Source organism: Podarcis melisellensis (assembly GCF_964234715.1).
Source record: "Podarcis melisellensis genome assembly, chromosome: 11".
NCBI lineage: Eukaryota > Metazoa > Chordata > Lepidosauria > Squamata > Lacertidae > Podarcis > Podarcis melisellensis.
This window is the reverse complement of record NC_138543.1, coordinates 4,558,598-4,579,789: the sequence shown is the minus strand read 5'-3', so window position 1 is coordinate 4,579,789 and position 21,192 is coordinate 4,558,598. Positions and strand designations below refer to the sequence as shown.

General features: G+C 43.6%; 1 protein-coding gene across 1 annotated transcript; it reads right to left on the bottom strand.

Annotated features, from left to right (window-relative positions):
* Positions 1 to 1,152: 1,152 nt before the first annotated feature.
* PSAT1 (phosphoserine aminotransferase 1) lies at positions 1,153 to 20,363 on the bottom strand. The gene is made up of 9 exons (XM_081930712.1): positions 20,210 to 20,363; positions 17,474 to 17,534; positions 16,696 to 16,765; positions 14,638 to 14,843; positions 11,767 to 11,939; positions 10,948 to 11,117; positions 6,413 to 6,541; positions 3,976 to 4,113; positions 1,153 to 1,312 (listed from the first exon to the last, which is right to left on the bottom strand). Exons 1-9 carry the CDS (start codon positions 20,267 to 20,269, stop codon positions 1,207 to 1,209), a joined length of 1,113 nt encoding a protein of 370 aa, XP_081786838.1. The 5' UTR covers positions 20,270 to 20,363; the 3' UTR covers positions 1,153 to 1,206.
* Between the last annotated feature and the right edge of the window lie 829 nt (positions 20,364 to 21,192).

Here is a 21,192-nt window from a genome sequence, read left to right as displayed (position 1 = left end):
TGGTTTCAAAAGAGGCAGGAGGGCACAGGGAAAGAAAGTGATTTTGGTTTCTGTGCTGTAAAATGGAAGGGTGCCAAATGTAAACGTCTTTAAGTCAGAAGTAGTTCAGTGTTTTAAAAGCAGAGGATGGAACTGCACGACAGTATAGTTAAGTGTGCGTTTAACAATTCCATGGTCAAAGTCAGCAAAACTTAACAGGCTTCCTGCTTCAAAAACTAAGGCCTGATGTTAACAAAGGATGACTGCAAGTAATTCCCTTAGGCACTAGTGAGGTGTACTTGGAATTATTAAACATATAAAATCTGTTCCCATTGAATTTTATCTAAATACAGTGGTACCTCATGTTGCGTAACCTCCAGGTTACGGAATCTTTGGGTTACGGCCGTGGCAAACGCAGAAGCGCTCAGTGGCGCCGCACATGTGTGCAGAAGCGGTCCTCCGGTTATGAATTTTTCAGGATATGGCCAGGCCTCTGGAACCAATCCCGTTCGTAACCAGAGGTACCACTGTATTTAACTTTGCTTACCATACTAAGCACATGGCACTCTTAAGGAGGAGACTAACCTCAGGAAAATGTAACAAACAGTCACCAGGGGAAATATTTTACGTAAGATGGGATTGTTTGTCAGATCCCTTACACTGAGAACAACAATTTCAGAGAGTTGCCATGTATGCAGTACTAATCTCTACAACCCCTCTAGCCCACCACCCCTCTATTGTTGTCCCTGCCAAGGTCGCTCAACCATTGCTACTGTGTCATTTCTTTTAGCAGATCAAGATGATAAGGTGACAGCAAAAACTGCAAGGTTTTTAGGAGGAGCAATTAGAATAAGATATATTATTTGATTGTAACCCCCAAAATGTATTTTCTATGTTTTTACCTCTATCCTCAGTACATTTTATTTTATTTCAGGCTGCTGAATTATCTCCCTACCTACCCACTTAAAAAAACCAAATGAACTGCATACCTCTAGGGACTGTGATAAAACACTGGAGTCAATTCTCAAAGTGCAGGGACAAGCAAGCCTGGATCTTCTACAGCCAAAACCGCTTTGAATATTGGGCAGATGCAAGAGACACTGGGATTTTTATTGGTTTCCAAAATTTGACTGTGGTATTGAAAGTTTTAGTACATAAAATATTTCCACCAGCTTCCAATTCATTACACTTTTATTTCCAAGAGGGGCAACACTAATTAATTCGAGTTCATGACCGATGCCTCTCCATGAAGCTCTTCATGAATGTTGCTAACTTCTGAACATCTTCTCTTGTCACAGCATTATACAAAGAAGCACGGATTCCTCCCACAGATCTGAAAGAATAAGGGGAAATGCAGGGAAACAGTACATTTGGGGTGTCCCCCAGTTTCACCAGTGCACTATATTCTTTTCGTAGTCCAGAACATTCATTTATATCAAAGGGAAAGTTACCTCCTTCAGCCCAAAGGCTGCATTCCTTTCTGGGCAAGCCTTTTTGGGGAAAGACGCCAGTGGGGAGCAAGGCCAGAGGCAAAAGTGGGCGGAGCCTCCAATGTACATTCTACCTCTGAACAGCAGGCTAGTTTCTACACACACCCCACTCTGTCCTCCACTACGCAAGCAAGATGTCTTATCAGAGTACAAGGGAACATTCTGGCAAGGCAAAAGCACTCAAAGAAGTTGTGAATCAGGGAGAGTGAGGAACATGACCTGGAAAGGCGGTGTGGCAGCTAAAGACCGAATGTGGAGTGGTAAGTCCTGAAGGGCAGATAGAGAGACCTGGATGTTGGGGTGAATGATTGAAAGCCATTCATTTCCAGAAACAGAAAGAAGATTCAAAAAGCAGTTTTCACAGATTGTTTGGTCTACCAAAGCAGATACTGACTGTGGGAACTTATTTCTGGACATGTGCAGTTCCTACAGGAGACCCAGAGAGCTGGTTTTAACCAGTCTTGCTTTTCTTCTCTTACCGGCAACATGCAGAGCACAGAGACTCTTGTTTGGACTTTAAGTGTACCTTTGTTCTACGAGATGAAGTAAATGCTGCATATTGCAACCTGCTCAAGTAAATGTCTTACTTCACTGATTTTTTTATTGCTTCCATGAGTATTTTATTGCCTATGTGCAACCAACTCTCAATGTGCTTCCAGGGAAGGAGCTGCGCTGTTTTCTCTGCTGGTTTAAAGGCTGGCACATGCAGAAGTGCGGAAGTGAGGGGACGCAGGTGGCACTGTGGTCTAAACCACTGAGCCTCTTGGGCTCTGCCCCACCTTCTGCCAACCTAGCAGTTTGAAAGCATACCAGTGCAAGTAGATAAATAGGTACTGCTGCAGCAGGAAGGTAAATGGCATTTCTGTACACTCTGGCACTTGTCGCGGTCCTCTGTGCACCAGTAGCAGTCTAGTCCTGCTGGCCACATGACCTGAAAAGCTGTCTATGGACAAACTCTGGCTCCCTTGGCCTGAAAAGCGAGATGAGTACCGCACCCCATAGTCACCTTTGACTGGACTTAACCATCCAGGGGTCCTTTACCTTTTACAAGTGGAAGGGTTGCTAGACCACTGGATTTATGAGCCAGAGATCATAAAACCTTTAATACTTGAGGGCCACATTTGGTCTCCAGGTCTAGAGGTTGCCCACCCTCAATTTATACCAACCTGGTGCTTCCAGATGCTGCTGGACTGTAATTCCCACCATTTTTGCCCACTGGCCACACTGGCAGCTGGCTGATGGGAGGTGGAGTCCAGTAACATGTGGATGGGGAAGGCTGGTGTGTGCTAACAAGAGGCATGCACATCTTGTTGAGAATAATGGATCGTTTCTAAAGACAGCAATGCTTTAGCTAGCAATGCTTTAGATGCTTACAAACTGAAGTCTCCTCATACTGTTCTTCCAAGAGTGCATGAATAGAAGAACTGTGAGTCTGAGACTGCATGAGGGGAGCAATAATTAGACCAGAGTGACAGATTTATTTTGAAGCATCACCTTGCAAGCATCACCACACCAGATGCCAAGAGGAAAGCGGGAGGCAGGAAGACCAGCACCAGTACAAGACACCAGTACTGGTGGGAAGATACAACTCCAACAGTGAACTAAAAGGAATGATCAAGATACTGTATTTTCTCAGGACTGTGAAAGAAGAGAACTTCATTTATGTAATAATTAGGGCTGAGCTGGAAGGAAACTAAATTTTCAGAACCGTTTATATCAGCATTTGAGCTTTTCTACAAAACAAAATGGAAGGGTCTACGGAATGTAACAGCTTGTTGGATCAGACCCATGGCCCAACAAGTCCAGCATACTGTTCTCACAATAGTCAACCAGATGCTTGAGGGAAACCAGGAAGCAGAACGTGAGCACGATAGCCAAATTCAGGTGACCACATAGCACAGTATTACGTGATTCCTGGCTGGTAGGCATCACTAAAAGGCCAAGAAGCCAAGGGCCCTAACTCAGAGGTAAAGCACGTGTTTTGCATGCAGCAGGTTGCAGGTTCAATTCCCTGTCTCCAGATGGGGCTAGGGAAGTCTTCCATCTGAAACCCTGGACTAGATTGGTAGATGAGAAATGGCCAAAATACGGTGCTTAAGCAGTAGCAGATTGGGGAAATGGTGACAGTACTTATCACCTTAGTCAAATATTTACTATAAATATCATACACAAATAAGGCGTTTCTGCTCATGGACTCTTAATTCATTGACAATTTGGGCATCCAGACTCTAAACTGAAACTTAAATAAAAATTGGTTTGGTTATCACACGGCTTTTCAGTTTTTAAAAACTGAAAAATATCTATAAAATTGTGCAGTCACACATATAAGGGATTTTTCAGACAACACTGAAGCACAGCTAAGCTTCAGCACTAATACAACCTGTACTTTTTCACAGTTCTGAGAAATGACAATGCCTCTCATTTTTGTGTGTTCACTTCCTACTGCTCTTTCCGTCACATTGTAACTCAACCTCAGCCGAAGCTGCTTCACAGACTTCTCCCTTACCTATGCCCTTTCAGGGATAGCATGTTGTTTTCTATAGCTTGATCAAGGAATTTCTTTTCCAGGGCCTCATCGCCCTTAATGCTGCCAATCCGGAAGGGAACATTCATTCTGCTCCTGCTCCTCTTCTCCACAGGACACCTGGAAATTTCACAGAAATATGATTACAGCCATATTTTGGCTTGTTATCAAATGAGTACATATTAATGAACTAAATTGTAGGCGGTATTCAACTATGTTTTACTCAGAACAGACCTATTGAAATTAATGGGCCTAACATAGCCATGTTCATTCATTTTTGGACGTCTAATTAAGTAAAACTTTATTGACTACCATCCTATGTTTCTAAGTGACATAATCTTTTGTCAGCCACAGAAATCAGTTCTATTTGCAAACTCTAAAGGGCTACCTGGAAGATAATTACACAGAAATTACATGGGGAAGTGTCAGATGACCTCATCCCTTTATGTTGAGAGAATGCATGGAGGCGTCTGCAAAGGCTAGCCATGCCCCATCGTGGGCAACAGCCATGCCCCTCCTCCTGGACACCTGGCAGGTGTTCATTTGGCATGTGAGAAGACTATGCGTCCCCATGTGTGAAGATCTTCAACACACCTGCCAAAGATGCTTGAATCATGTGTGCGTATGTGTGTGTGTGAACAACTTTTAGATAAGCACCAAGGGGAAATAATACATGAAGCTGGCAGGTCGCCTTTCAAAATTAAACTGCTTTGCTGTTTTCTACAAACAAGTGGTATATAAAATTTTATGAAATAAACTTTTTTTTAAGCACAAGAAATGTGCTTTTCCACTACAGGCTCCTCTAGCTGGGGAAAGCCAATGAAGCTTTTGTTTTTCCCAGATGTACAAAAAGGCGGCAGCACAGAACAGGGGAGAGAGTGGCAAGAGGCAAGGCTGAAGGACTCTTTTGCTTGACTGGAAGGAGAACATGCTGCAAATCAGTTTATATTACACTTGTCTTCCACCTAATTCTCATCAAATCCAGAAGAAATTCAACAAAAGATTTGCAGCTACAATTACCAAGAAGCCACATGCAAGCCTGCAGTTGGCTCAACTGATGCAGCACAATCTCAACCACAAGAACTCTGAAGCCCATGTGATATTATTATTATTATTTAGTTTATATATCACTGAATGCCCAAATAGACTTCTAAGCCATCTACATGCATAAAAGCCAATTGCCACAATTTGATAGCAAAGCACTGCTATCTATTCACACTTGAAAAGGAGAATGGGTATTAAATAATTTAGGCCACTTCTGGTTGTGGTTGAAAGGAGTCAACAAGCAGGCACTGTGCATTTTAAAAGAATTTGACTGTTTCACACCAGCCTACAGCAGAGACATGCAATGCAAACAAACTGTAGCAAGTTTGCATGATGAAATAAGATTCTTGGCGCACTGAAAAGCGGTTCACATTTTGCTCTGTCCAGTAAGGCACTTCGTTGCTTAGGTGGCATTTCACAGGTAAACAGCCTCCAGTCAAAAAACATGGCACAAAATACAGCAGTACATACATACTGATAAGATGCATACAGCTCTATTGCATCATCATAATGGCCACAATTTTTGTTGTGAATTCCTAAACAGCTGGCCGGCTACAGGCAAAAACCTATAGCTGCCATGGGGGAAAATAAGTTTCTCTTGGCTATAATCTCACTTATGGAACCAACAAGCTAGAAGTTATGAAATGGGTAGGATGAAGGTAAACGCATTACAGATAAAATAAAAAATAATTCCTTCCAGTAGCACCTTAGAAACCAACTAAGTTTGTTATTGGTACGAGCTTTCATGTGCATACACACTTCTTCAGATGCACACGAAAGCTCATACCAGTAACAAACTTAAAAAGGTAAAGGTAAAGGTACCCCTGCCCGTACGGGCCAGTCTTGACAGACTCGGGGGTTGTGCGCCCATCTCACTTAAGAGGCCAGGGGCCAGCGCTGTCCGGAGACACTTCCGGGTCACGTGGCCAGCGTGACATTGCTGCTCTGGCGAGCCAGAGCCGCACACGGAAACGCCGTTTACCTTCCCGCTGGTAAGCGGTCCCTATTTATCTACTTGCACCCGGTGGTGCTTTCGAACTGCTAGGTTGGCAGGCGGTAACAAACTTAGTTGGTCTCTAAAGTGCTACTGGAAGGAATTTTTTTGTTTGTTTGTTTCAACAACACGGCTACCTACCTGTAACTAGAACATTACAGATAACATCAAAGCATGTGATTTCTAGCATGGAATAGTCCTCTCGCAACATGTACACACCCAGAACTGCTGCTCCTGGGAGAAAGCAAGGCTACAAGCTTTTTCACTGAAATGCTAGTTTTCCACATGTGCTTGTGGGGAAGATTTGCTAAAGTCCTATATGGACGAAGTCCTCTGAGATAGTACTGCACAGTAACAACGGTAAAAGTCAGGACAACTTACACGTAGAATCCACTGGATCCATCAATAATATCATAAATCATCTGTGACTTCATTTGGCTAAGCTTATCCATAGCTGCAGCTCCGCCATTGTTTTTTACCCAATCCAGGACCAAGCCTGTGATATAGATACTGGAATCAAAAGAGAGGAGGCACCAATTATTTGCAATGCTATGTTCATGTCTCAATAACAAAAACAGCAAGTTTTGCTTACATGGTATAGAAGAGAAGTAAAACCAACAAGAGAGTGTGTTGGGGGACAGGGAAGAGACAGAGTCATCTGCCCCCAATGCATAATCTCACAAATGCACCCAGTAAGTGATCTAAATTGGTATGCCCCATAAAGACCAGGCGTGTGTCATGCCAAGGTGTCAGCAGGCATCCTGTTTCAAACGGCGCAAGCAAGCCAAATCACATGCAAAAAGGCAAAGCATCATTTTACAGCAAGTGAAACCTGTCAGCCAAAGCAAGAGAACTTCCTATATAATACTTTGTATTCTAGTTAGAATCTAGCTGTTGGTTAACAGTGCTCTGGGAACACAATACCGTAGAGACAATTGGAGGTTGTAGATATAATGCTAGGGCAAAATTGAAAATCCCCATTGTTTCTTCATCTGTATTGGCCCTGTCGTGAGTGCTGAAATTATGGTCTAACCAACAAGAGATCCAGTTGTGAAATGCTGGTCAAATTAAAGGATCTTGGCTCAAGTGGCAGAGAAGCCATTCAAACTTGCGAAAGATATTGCTGGCATTGCCCTCCTGTTGATACGACAGCATTAACATTTTAATCAAACCTATTTCCTATTTAAAATAACTTAAACCTTTACACCTTGAGCTGTTCTTTTTTGCACTAGCCAGGAAGAACAATACTGTCCTGCTGCTTTCATGTAGCCATTGACAAACTTTTCCAAAGACAGCTACTGAATGAAAATCAGAATGCAAAGCACTGTCTGTGATTTTAGCTACAAAGAGAGAATTCTGCTTGATCACAGGTATTTCCCATGGATGTCACTTTGCATACTAAACTGGTTGTAAAAAGCTAATAGCCATATTCCTAGATATTACTATAACTACTATTAATATTAAGCATTCAAATAGTGCTCAAGACTGTTAAAAGTACATTACAGTGTTGTTTGTAAGGATTGCCATTTTGAATGCATCATCTCCATATTAGAGGTGGGGAGCTGAAGGATAATGTTGACCCAAGACTACCTTGTGAATTCAAGGCAGAGATTCCCAACTCAGATTCTCAGCTAACTAGGAAGTTGCTCCTATTGAACCAAGCTGGATTATTGCTAAATCAACAATGTCTATTGTAAGCAAATAGCCTGAGCCAACTGCATCTCACAGTGCTCACCCAAGTCATCTGATCTTTTACGGTCCCCATGTGCAGAAAAGCATCATTCGCCCTACCCAGCCGGCATGCAGGAGTGTCCTTCTAAGCAGCCTGCCTTCTCCAGGGACCTTCTGGTTGGTCACTACTTTGGAAACAGGATCGTGGGCCCTTTATTTGTAAAGCTGCCATTATGCCAGTGCCTGGATTTGGTCCCAGAATCACACAAATCTGTATTGTCACTCAGATACATGCCCCATTTCCAGCACATCACACAAAAGCCGTGAGCATTAAGGAAGCAGAGAACGCCCAGAAATCAGTGTTCCAATGTGGAGCGTGAATTGTGTTGAAGCTGGTATGGGGACTCTAATCCACCTTCCAAAGGACAGACTTTGATGCCACAACACAAACCAGCACAAGTCTTTGGCAGACAATAAGCCTAAAATATAAAACATTCCTGTTCCTTAGCTATTTTGTTCCATTTCCACATCACTCTTTCTCTCTACATTTGCACACCTGTTGCAAAAGTGTCCTACACTCAGAGAATTCCTGTATGAGCTAGTTTGGTACTGGTTCATTATATCCTGTACTGGATTTCACATAAGCCTTTATGATCCACAAAAATACACTCACTAAATAAGTGGGGGCAGGGGGCGTAATAGACTGACCCACTTTTAAAGCCACATAGCAAGCTTCCATGCCACCCCCAAAGCAGGTTTAGTCATAGATTTGAATATCAGGGAAATCCTTGTAGCTAGGAAATGCGATTTCTCCCAAGGGGGTTAAAAAGCACTGTTAATCTTCATGCAGCAGATTAACGTCAGGAAGCCAGGACTCCTTTTGGCAAGAGGTTAAAACGATCCGTATTGGAATAATTTAATTCAGTGCTTCACTACAGCAGCTCATGGACATTCAGGTCAGGTCCCCAGCCAACTAACGGCTGCACAGAGAAGAAAGAGAAACAGTCAGAATTACCGAAAAAAGGAAAGAGAGTTTGGTCAATCTCTTGCAAGACACATGTTGTTTTCAAGAAGCAAACACAAGGCAGAAACTTCCAGCCAACTTTCAGGTTACAAATTTTACAGCACTGTAAATATGGAATGTTATACAAAATGGGTAACTAGATTACAAATATATAAGAAAAAATGAAGTTTAAAAGTTTGCAATTGTCTGCCCTGAGTTTTATGTCCCTACTACAGTATACAATTATTATGCAAGCTACTGATAATTTAGCAGTTATGGCTTCAAGGAGAATTCAGTTTTTCTTAATTGAAATTATGTCCCATGCATGTAAACCTTTCACTCCATACTCAGGTTACTAGAATAATGTAATGGGGAAGGACTTAAACTAGGCACCAAAAATGACCAATAGATGCAAAACTCACCACTGGTCAAATAGGGTACTTTATCAATAATGATGCGTTCTTCCCTTCCACCACACCCCCTTTTGTCTTCGCAGAGAAGCTTTTCTTGGTTTTTCTGTTTAGCCAGACAGAAACAACCAATCCTGTTATATGGCATAGCCATATTCCCAAATTTTAAAATCCTTGCAGTGTTTGTGCTGGGCTTGTCAGGGAGAAGGAAATGGTGCTTTTCTGATGGGGTTATAAACCCCCCTGAAAATGTTTAGTTAAAAGGCAATATAAAATTATTTGAAATAAAGCTAAAATACTCCATACATTCCAGAACACTGCCAACACTCACTATCGAATAAGTAACTTTTGGCATGTGTGAATAAAATCTGTATGAAACTTCTAACGATGGGAAAGGGTTTGAGGAGGGGAGGCACCAGCCTATTGTAAGTGGTAGACACATGTTGCACAATTAAATACTAAGAGATCTGTTTGAACTCCTGCATCTGATATGGTTTTTCTCCACCTTGCAAGGTAACATTCATAACATTTTTCCATCGGTAGATCCTATGAAGTTGAAACAGACCTTTAGAAATGGGGATTTAAATGCCTGAAAAAATTGAAATGCCTGTTTTATACTCCTAACCCATTACAGAACGAAGTTGTAGGAACTGCTTGCATAACTAAAATTTTCCATTCACATAATTCATGAGCTCACACAGTAGATCTGAAGAGTATTTGGTTCAGTAGTCACACATACACTCACTCACCTCCTGAGTAACTATTAACTCCTAATTACCCTACTATCAAAAGCACAACTTCACTGCTGTCAGCAATTCAGAAACACAGAGTGTAACCCTTTATTCAGTTTTGCCTTGTTTGCATCCAGAACTGCTAATTAAATTCCATTTAGTAACCATGATGCCTAGATGACAATTAAAATGGAAAAGGCATGGTTGTTGGTTGGGATTTTGGTCTGGGGAAATAATCACCTGAGTCAGTTCAGCTTGAAACAGGTAAGTCAAGAGATGCGTGTAGGCAGTGGAAAGGACTGAAACTATGGGCAGAGAATTTCTTGGCTCAATTCAGACCATGATCAGAAGCAGACCTGGCATTGCCATGACCATCTTTGCAGTTTTCGCAGTGCCGCAATGTGACACTACATCAAGGGCACAACAAAGAATTATCCAGTACTGCTGTGTAAGCCTATCTGCCAGCAGAATACAAAGTCCAAAGAAAGCATTATGTCAAGGGTATCTTCAAGTCTGTAGTCAGTCCTGCTGAGGACCAATTCAGGAAAAGCAGGAACTCTGCTAAAATTTATACCACCCTGACATTTTATTTCATTGGAAAAATTTGGTTATGTCACTGAGACATAACCAACTAACATTTATTTTCTGAAGTAGCTTTATTTTCTGGAATAGCTTGGGGTGGAACCTTATCCCTCTTATCCAGTGGGTTCGGACAGCCACCTGTCCAATAGCCTGACATCACAATGACATTAGATAACCTGGTTTTGCATAGCACTGTACACCAAATCAGCAGCAATCAGCTGATCACTGTGGTTTGCAAAAAGCCATGCATGGCGTTATGCAATCATCAGCTGACTGTCAGAGTTTGCAAAGCACTGTGCACCATTTGCAGATGTCTGCAAACTTCCACTTGGCCCAGTCATGTATTTATCTAGTATAGGGCAGGTGGCCACGGCTTCACCAAAATGGCCTTGGGGGCCAAATGGAGAGGTCTGTTGGGCCTAATTTAGCCCACAGACTGGACATTCCTAACCTCTGCTCTGCATAGTAAACGTGTGAGTAATTAGCAAAATGAAGGATATTGCACTGTGGCAAAATTACCTGAAGCATGGAGGAGTGTTATATAGTGAGCTGTTCTCCACTTGCACTTTGTAGTCCAACACTGTTGGGCACTCTTTGAGCGCAAAGCCAATCAAATCCTCACGTACTATAACCACTGTAACTCCAGCACAGCCTGCATTCTTCTGGGCACCAGCAAAGATTACACCAAACTTGACATTGGAAGTGGGAAGGAGAAAAGAAAGGGGAAATGGATATTAAATCCATGTACTCATTTGTACATTACAGTCGTACCTCGGCTCCCAAATGTCTTGGGAGTCGAACATTTTGGCTCCCAAACAACTGAAACCCAGGAATGACTGTTCCGGTTTTTGAACATTCTTTTGGAAGCCGAATGTCTGATGGGGCTTCCGTGCTTTCCAATTGGCTGCAGGAAGCTCCTGCAGCCAATCGGAAGCCGTGCTTTGGAAGTCAAACATTTCAGAAGTTGAACTGACTTCCAGAACGGATTTTGTTTGACTTCCGAGGTATGACTGTATAAGCAGAACACATACTGGTGTATGTTCCTATACACACAAATAAAGGAAAAGATCACTGCTGTGAAACATTAGCAAGCTAAATCACTTAACAATGCATATACTGAAAGTGAAATACTCTCAGGAGGTTCTTCTCAGGCGATAACTAAATGTGATCCTAAATATGTTTTACTCAGAGCAGACCTATTGAAATTAATGGATCAAATTTAGTCATGCTCATTGAACAAGTGAGTAAAAGCATTACACGAATCAGCTTGAGCAAACCAAGGTTTGAGATATTAGGTTGCACCATGCAAATGAACAAACTGCCCTTTTGGAACTTTACCTTAGACACATCCACCGGCCTGGAGAGGAAATTGGATGACATGTCACACACTAAAACTGCCTTTCCAACATCAGGGACAAAGTCAAACTCGACACCATGAACCGTCTCATTTGCACAATAGTAGACATAAGAGGCATCGGGGTTAAGGTTCCAAGTGCTTGGATCAGGAACTTCTGAAGCAGGTAAGACAACAGAGAGAGAAACCATGGAAATATTTCCCAGCTAGTAGATTCACAAGTCCGATGAGATACAACTTTCCTTTAAATATTGAACTTTGAAAACAACTCTGGTTCAACAAATTTCTATTGCTTTGCCAGCAAAGTTAATTCATTCTTGGATGGCTACAAAAGAGAAAAAACACCCACCAGCCACCACACTTTCTCATCATGGAAGTAGTAGAGTGTGTTAAATAAACAGGATACCAGGTCCTTTCAAGATGCTAAAAACAGACCACCATTCAAAATCACTTCAACATTCAAGCCAGAATGTAATCTTTTGTAGCATAATAAGGTTGTTAGGTGAGGCACCTGTGGCTCTTTAGACGCTGCTAGACTATGATTGCCATCATCCCTGACCATGGGTATGCTGGCTGAGGCTAATAGGAGTTGGGATCCAGCAAATCTAGTAAGCCATAAGTTGTCCACCCTGATCTACATGATGCATGCTAATCCTCATTGATGCCAATGTATTTTGTGAACTTAACAGGCTACTCACACATCCAAACACCAAGAGAGCATTTTCAAATGGCTGTGTTATAATGTAGGAGTTGCTGCTACAGACATTTCCCCCATGGTGACATGCATAAGCTACACATGTATCAAGAACTACATTTCCCATCAGCCCCAGACAGCACAACAAATGGTTCTGAATGGTAAGAATTGTAGTTCAACAACAGCCGGAAGGCCACAGGTTAAGCAGTCGTGCTTTAGATTCAGGCTTCCCCAACCAGGCACTAGGGCTGGGCGATATCTGGTTTTCAACCTCCCTGCAGTGGTGGAGGGTGTGCCACACTTCCCCACAGCAGCAGAGGGCCTTGCCAGGCCTCCCCATGGTGGGAGAGGGTTCGCCGTACCTCTCCACAGTAGCAGAGGGTGCGATACACTCCCCCGCAGCAGAAGGTCCCATACCACCTCCCCATGGTGGCAGAAGGTGTGCTGCACTTCACTGCAGCAGCAGAGGACCTTGACAAGGCTCCCTGTGGCGGTGGAGGGCCTTAAAATTTAAGAAAGTAGTAAATTTAATAAAAATATTAAATAAACTTCCATATAATATATTTAATATATTTTCAACTAATTTAAGAGTTAAAAAAAAAAAGGTAAAGGATCCCTGACAGTTAAGTGCAGTCGAGAACGGCTCTGGGGTTGCGGCGCTCATCTCGCTTTACTGGCCAAGGGAGCCGACATTTGTCTGCAGGCAGTTTTTCCGGGTCATGTGGCCAGCATGACTAAGCAGCTTCTGGTAAAACCAGAGCAGCGCACACCATTTACCTTCCCGCAGGAGTGGTACCTATTTATCTACAGTGGACGTTCGGGTTGCAAACGTGATCCGTGCAGGAGGCACGTTTGTAACCCGCAGCATTCAAAACCCACAGCGCCGCGTCTGCGCATGCGTGGGTTGCGATTCAGCGCTTCTGCACATGTGCGACTGCCAAAACCCGGAAGTAACCTGTTCCGGTACTTCCGGGTTTCGGTGGGTCCGTAACCCCCAAAAAAACACAACCTGAAGCATCTGTAACCCGGGGTATGACTGCACTTGCACTTTGGCACGCTTTCGAACTGCTAGGTTGGCAGGAGATGGGACCAAGCAACAGGAGCTCACCCCGTTGCGGGGATTCGAACCGCCAACCTTTGATTGGCAAGCCCTAGGCTCACCTGCGTCCCTAATTTAAGAGTATTTTAAGTGATTTACTAGTCAAGTTGCATCTGCTTCCCCACTCAGAGGTCTAAGTAGAATCTGTGCATGCAGAAGCCCCACTGAGTTCAACTAAACTTACTTCTACTTTCCTGGGAGTAAGCCTCATCGAATTCAGTAGGGCTTGCTTGCAAGTAGACACGCATTTACTTGCACTGCTTACCGAAAAAACCCTCGCCATCATTCTCACAAGAAAAATGAGCACCGCACCCCATAGTCACCTATGACTGGACATAACAGTCCAGGGGTCTTTTTCCTTTCCGTAATGTTTGCACAGTCTCCTAAGCTGTTCTGAAAGCGGGGGCAGAACCCTAATTTATGCGCTGCACAGCAGACACACAATATCATCATGCATTTGGTTGAATGGGTAGAACAAGATGTGTTTCATAGATACAGCAAGTTGCCCTATTCTTTTTCATCATGGGTACTTCCAGGCCAGCACTCTTGTCAAATTGCATTTCTGCTTTGATCCTCACGCTCCCTCTACTGATTTTCCCATGCTCCTAAACTTTTGTTTTCTTTTTTCTCCCACGCACAATTTTACCCATACATGGTCCAATAACTTTGATGTAATGCGCCCACAGAAGGGGTGGGAGGGCCAAGATGGGAGTGTAACAGCCAGATTTAGCCTCCCCTAAAAGCAATGTGCTGAAGCGGTTAGTTTTTCATGAAGGGGTTCACAGGTACCAACAGTGCAAATTTGGCAGTTTTTGAAAAGACCATTAAGAAAGATGGCCAAGGGCTAGGAAGCAGCAGCGAAAGCTTCTTATCCAGGCCAAATAGCTGCATTTCGGTAATGAGATAACCAGTTTTCACACTTTGGGACCCAGTTCTCTTTAGGATTGTAGTAAATATTACACACAGTTTGTTTTTATAAAAAACAGAAACAGTAAGCAGGAAAGAAAATGCACATACAACAGTTTAGCTTTCACAAACGTTGAAGTTTGCAAGTTTACTTACTTGTATAACTAGAGAGTTTCGGATGAACAAGGTTCACTTTGGCATATTTCTCTGCTTCCTTGGCTGCTTTTGCTGACCAAGCTCCTGTAACCACATAATCAGCACACCTGGCTTCTTTTAGCCCAACAAGATTAAGTGGGACACCACTGAATTGTCCAGATCCACCTCCTTGGAGAAAAATCACTTTGTAGTTGTCTGGTATATTTCTGTGCAAAGAAGTATCGGGAAAATGAAACAATACTATCAGTTCAGGATTCAAAATATTTGACAGTTGTTGTTCTCCAAATTAGATCCCTGGTGAAAATATCAGTTATAGATCAATGAAACTTTTTTGTTAAAATGATGTTTTACATTATTTGTAAACAGTTACTATCCAGTATTTCAACAGATACACAGTACTTCAGTATAACCCTCTGTCAGACTAATAAGCATTAGATATAAAAGTCTACATAATTCAGCTTCCAAAGAAAATAAGAAAAATGTTTCTAAGTTGTTAAGTTCCAGAAGCTCTATAAATGCTGCTACTGAACCAATCACATTAATACAACATGAAGAAGAAAGCCTTGTGCTGCGGTTGGATGACTGATGACAATGCAAAATTACAGATAATCAACTAGGCGTGTGCTTGGTGCTGCTGAACAAATTTTAGCAGAGTGAGGAATCTTACAATGCTGTTCCAGAATGAACTGCGGAAGTCAAAATTTATAACCAGTCCAGATACATGCAAAAAAGTACCTACTGTATTTTTCGCTCTATAAGACACACTTTTCCCCTCCTAAAAAGTAAGGGGAAATTTGGGTGCGTCTTATGGAGCGAATGCAGGCAGGAGGCTCTGCTCAGCACTCCCTTTAAAGAGATCGCGGAGCGTGTGTGCTGTTCTTGGGGGCTTTTCCTCAAGGAGGGAGAAGGGCTGCCCTTCTCCCTCCTCGGGGAAAAGCCCCCAAGAGCCGCACACACGCTCCACGTGCTCTTTAAAGGGAGTGCGGCTCTTGGGGGAGCCTTAGCCTCACGCAGCCTCTCCCGAGCAAGGGGATGAAGGCTCCCATAAGTCAGGACAGCCAGTGGGATCGCTGCGCAGCGATCCTGCTGGCTGTCCCAGCTTCTGGGATTCAGAATATTTTTTTTCTTGTTTTCCTCTTCCAAAAAATAGGTGCGTCTTAAGGTCAGGTGCGTCTTGTAGAGCGAAAAATACTGCACTCTATTTGACATTTCTTGTTTGGAGTCTGTGAAGCATCACTTGAAGCCCGCTCCCAGATATACTAGGCAGAATTCTAGGCCGCCCTGTGGATCTCAGACACTTCACATGCTCCAGTCTTCAAGCATTGACAGCCGCTGGCAAAACACCACAAAGGAAGGCCTACTCTTGACTTCTTCAGAGCAAACTTGAGCAAATATTCCGTATCTTTGCCCTCCTACGTGTGTGACATCATACTGGGTTCACAGGGAAAGGGTTAACTAATTGTAAAGACTAACCAATGGGAACCCAGGGGGCAGAGTTAAGTGTGTATAAGTTTTAAGCAGAGAGGTTTTTAGAGAGTTAGAGTTGTTGAGAAGACAGTCTGGAGTTAGAAGAGACAGAGAAGATAAGTCTGTGGGTTGGGCTAGTCTGGTGTGAGAGAGGGAGAGAATTTGTTAAGAGGAGTCAGTCAAACAGTTGAGATAATCAGTCAGAGGGTATTAGGAAGGTATAGGAAGAGAGTAACTGGTTGGTGGCAGCGGGGAAGCAAACACAGTGGTGGCACAGGGATCACCGATAAACATCCAGGGACCTTGTGTGATCGCCACACCATGGTACTGTGCTACAGTTGCAAGTATTAAATGTATTTTGCAGTTGCCAATACAATATTAGAACAATAACCGAACCTGCTGGCAACCTTTTAGGAACAAATCATTCTAAGAAGAGGAGCACGAAGTGTTTGGTCTTGTGTCCATATCAATAAAACAGACACTTGGATGAACTTACTGTAAAAAAAATACACATGGAGTGGGAACTGTACTACAGTTACTATGTCTTCAGATTAAAGGCTTTTTAGAATATGAATAAAAATGATCACTTACAAGAGTTCACGCAAGGACTTTTCAGCTGCTTTGACAATTTTTGCAAAATCAGATGATCTGTGGCTCATTTCTGCAACAAAATAAATATATCAGAAATGACACAATACAAACTAAAATAAATTTCACTAAAATAAAATAAATATTTTAGTATCACTAAAATAAATTTGGCTTTATAAAATTGCCATCTTTTAATTCACATTCATTCAATGGAGATAGAAGGTCAGGGGGTACAGGAACTGTGTGCAAATGTCCGCTTCCTCCACTGCAATGAATGGAGAACTCTTTTCAGGCAGCACAGCTACGTACATCAGAGCTCCTACACCTTGAGAAAAGTGCTAGACCAGGGTGACAGCTTCTGTTTCAGTACCATAGGGGATAGAAACTGCAAAGGTAGCTGAATCCTCAGTTCACTTCACTGGAAAGTGAAAGGGATATAGCAAGAGCTGGTGTTGCAGAGCCGTAGCTGGAGTGTTGCAGGTGGCTCAGGAAGACCAAAGTTTAAAGTCCTGCTCAGCTACAAAGTTCATTGGGTGACTCTGAACCAACTGCAGTTTCTCAAGAGAAAATGAACACCCCTGGCCCCTTCAGACATCTGCTTTCCAGAGCTCATTGGTGAAAGGGTGGGATAAAAGTTGGAGAGATATTTCAGAAAGGATAATTCTCAAACTGGGAATGCCTACATTTAAATGTGTAGCTCTTCCTTGTTGTGTTCATTAGAAAATACAATTAAAAGCTCCAAATGATAAAAAGAAATCAAGAATAAGTAAGAGTGCCTTACCAAGAACACTAATGCCAAGGCCATTATAATTCACCAACTCTTTCTGGGCTTCTAACAATACCTACAAAAGAAATCAATTTGATATCATTGTGGACATTTCAATGTCAAATCTCACAAATCCTAGTTACTATATATAGAATTATTTGTAAGTTTATGTGTTATCCAAGCATGGGCAGACATGATTATACCAGGTTGTTTTCTATCACCTAATCCTTTTTTGTTTCTTTTTCCTTTTGCTGTTGTAGGACTGGAGATACCAAAGACACATCCAGAGACTTTCTGCACACTAGGCATGCACCTTCTACTTTTGAGCTATGCTTTCTGAGCTTGTATATTTCTAATAAAATGAATTCTTATAAAGACTTTAAAAAAGACAGATTCAACAGGATCGGATTATGTGTAGTGTCACCCATGGTTATTTCAATATGGCTAAAGTTTTAGCAGCCAATCACAGATTTTTCAGTGTTTCAGGTACACTGTGCTACACTGGGAATGAGTTCTTAACAAAACACCTCTCATCCAGAGCCATTCTCTCTTTGTACCAATGGGAAAGACTGCTGGAATAAATGACCTACAGTAATTTATCATTTTCATGCACAGCATTTTGGACAGATCAGATCTGGCATTACTAACACTGGGCACCATTTTTCCCCAGTAAACCACTGAAAAATAAAGGCATTTTTCAATAGCCATTGTTTAGGTACAAGTTCTATTGAACATCAAAGTTCCTTTCTAGCTGATTAATCAGATTCAGCACAGCAATAAGACACTAATGCACAATCCTTTGATTAGAAAAGGCACCCAACTCATGTTATTAGGGATGGGCAATCTGGTTCTCTAACTGTTGTTGGACTACAGCTTCCATCTTCCATGGCCCTATGGGCTGGGGCTTATGAGGGTTGGAATCGCACAACATCTGGAGGACCACATGGTTCACATCCCTATCAAAATATCATGTACGAAGATTAATTCAAATGAAAATGTCTGCTGCAGACTTCTAAAGCAGTCTTTTAGAAAGGAGCAACAACTTCACAGCTTCCCATGGGTTTAGCCAGGATTTATGTTTTGGGGGGGAGGGAGAAACTCAGTTAAATATTTTTATTGATTTACTTGATTAGGACAGGGCAGCTGCCCACCCCACCCCACCCCTGGCTATGTCCATGCAGCTTCCCAGGTCCAAAAGAGAACAATGCACAAGAGTGCTTTAAACTAAAGCGCTTAGGAATGCAATTCTTATGGAAAGCTGGGAAAATAATTTATATCTGATGGAGCCAAACCTCTCCCATATGTGATTGGATCAAGACAGATGCTGATGTAACTTTCTGAGCAGATGAGTTTACAGTAGGCATATTACTATCATATGTTGTATAAAATCTGTTTCTCCAGTCGCCTGACATTAAACTAGGATATCTGCAAATGTTTTTCTGTCCTACATGTTCACAAAGCATATATTCAGCAGTGGTAAACAAAGGGTTCTTTTAATTCCAGGCCCACGCACAAACAAAAGGGGTAAGCATTTTTATTCCATGAGCTCTGATATTAGTAGCTTTTTCAACTGGAAAAAACCAAGCAAACTATATTCCTTTTCACAGCTGTTGGAGCAAGGAAGGAGGGAATTTAGGTAGTTTTCCCACAGCTGCTGGGACACCTCCACAGAAAGAGAATGCGTACTGTTCTTAAAACCCCTGAAATGGCCCTTGTGTTACAGCTGAACAAAAGGTTATCCTGTAAAATAAAAGCTATGCAAAGCATTTGTTTAGGAGCGATAGGAAGTTAAAATGGGTAACCAATAATAGATCTGGGAGCATAGGTTCGACATTTTAAAACAGACATATGTCCTTTTAAAGAGAGTGGGAGTCAGAGTCAAAACGCGCTTTGCACTCTTCCAATACAAGGCTTTGGGAGTTAAAAAGGGGGGGGGATTGCCAGATGTTTTGGGACAGCCTCGAAAAATACATTTCCCCCCCCCCTTTACTACTGTACCTGAAAGAGCAAGGCGTTAGCAATGGCTCTTTAGTTCACTGCCAGCATAGAAGACGCCAGCACAGCAAGAAGATAAACGAAGATAGGAAGAGGCGAGCTAGTGCGAACTTGCCAGCTAATTAGCGTACTTGACAAGAAACCTGTACAGCACTTTTTAAAAGCCCCAGCCCTTCTCACCCTTTGCTCCACTTTAACCACGAATGCAAAATCCCTCCTTTGTTACAACTTGCTAACACCCGTCTCGAGGCAGCTCTCCGACGGGAGAATGATGCGGGAATGTCCTCTGTACTTAAAGCAAACACTTGCAAATTGCCCCTTGGAGATATCGCTTCCACACTGTAATAGCTGCTGATCTTTTCACAGAACAGCGTGGAGAGGACGGGGACACAAGCGCGCCCCTTGTGCAACATCTCTCAGCACTGTGGAATGCCGATTCAGGGAGCCTCTTCCCTGATCAACGACCCGCAGCTCCTGCTGCCAACTAGATCACCCCCGTCCCGAGCGCACCAAAAAGCGCGCACCCCCAACGCGCAGGGCAGCCTTAAGTTGAGCGGGGCTGACTTCCAACTTACAGCGCAAGCCTACTCGGAAGCAAGCCTCGCCAGCTTCCAGGGTTACGTGAATACAGGACTGCAGCCACGGCGACACGGGCTTCCGAGGGCACATGCATAGGATCGGGCTGCGCAGTGCAAATTCTCCCCCCCCCCCCCTGCGCATCTTGCCTGCAGGATTGAGCCCCCGCGGAGCACGTACCGGCAGCGGCAGCTTCGCGGGTCCGGCGCCGAAGTTGGCCACGTGCTTCTGGGCGTCCATGGTCCGGGCGATGCTTCCTCCGCGTCCCTCCGGCTTTGTGGGGCTGCAGCCCGGCCGCCTCTCCGGATATTCCCCAGCCCAGCGACCTTGAGCGTGCCTGCTTTCCGATTGGCTCCTTGTGCCGAGGTATGGTAATTGCCGCGCTCCGATTGGCCAGCGGCTTGGGTCTGGCCAAGCCATTGGCCGGATGGGCGCGGGAGAGAGGCGATGCAAGGCAGCAGGCAGATTGCAACATTCCAGGGGCTCCGGCAGCTGGAGCGGCTGCTCGCGGCTCGTCCGGGCAGCGGCAGCCTTGGATCCGCGACGCCGCCGCCGCCGCCGCCGCCGCCACTCCCCCTTGGCAGCGGAGCCGAAGAGCCGCGGGCGCCTCTTCTCTTTCAGAGGACGACGAACTCTGCGCTGGGCACCTCGCCCGCCCCCGCCTGCACCGACCGAGCAATTCTGGTCTCTGCAAAGCGTGCCAAGAAGAGTAAAAAAGGGATGGGGGAAGGCAGGGCGCCCTGCGGCTCTAGGGAAAGAAGAAAGAAAGAAAGGGAGCTGAAATCTAGATTTATTTGAAACCAGACCACCCCGCCCTGAAAAGGATCGGGCTACAAATGCATGTTGGAATGCGCTGGCTCCTTCCTAATGGACAGTGGAATACACTCTTTGAATTTTCGTGTGGTCACTGGGGTGCATTTAAACCAGGAATGTGGCACCCAGGGCCCTCTAGACAGATTTTCCTAAACTACTGTAACTATTTATTTTGTGAAATGTATATACCGCTGATTGTAAAGGAGGGGAGAAACCTCAAAGCGGTGGCTGGACCCCGCAGGAGTTGCATTCCATCAGCATTTGGAAGAACAGAATTTCCTAACCAGCCAGAGAAGTATTGTTAAGGGTTTCCAATACCAGTTTGGATTATTCATAGTTAACTAGCCTTT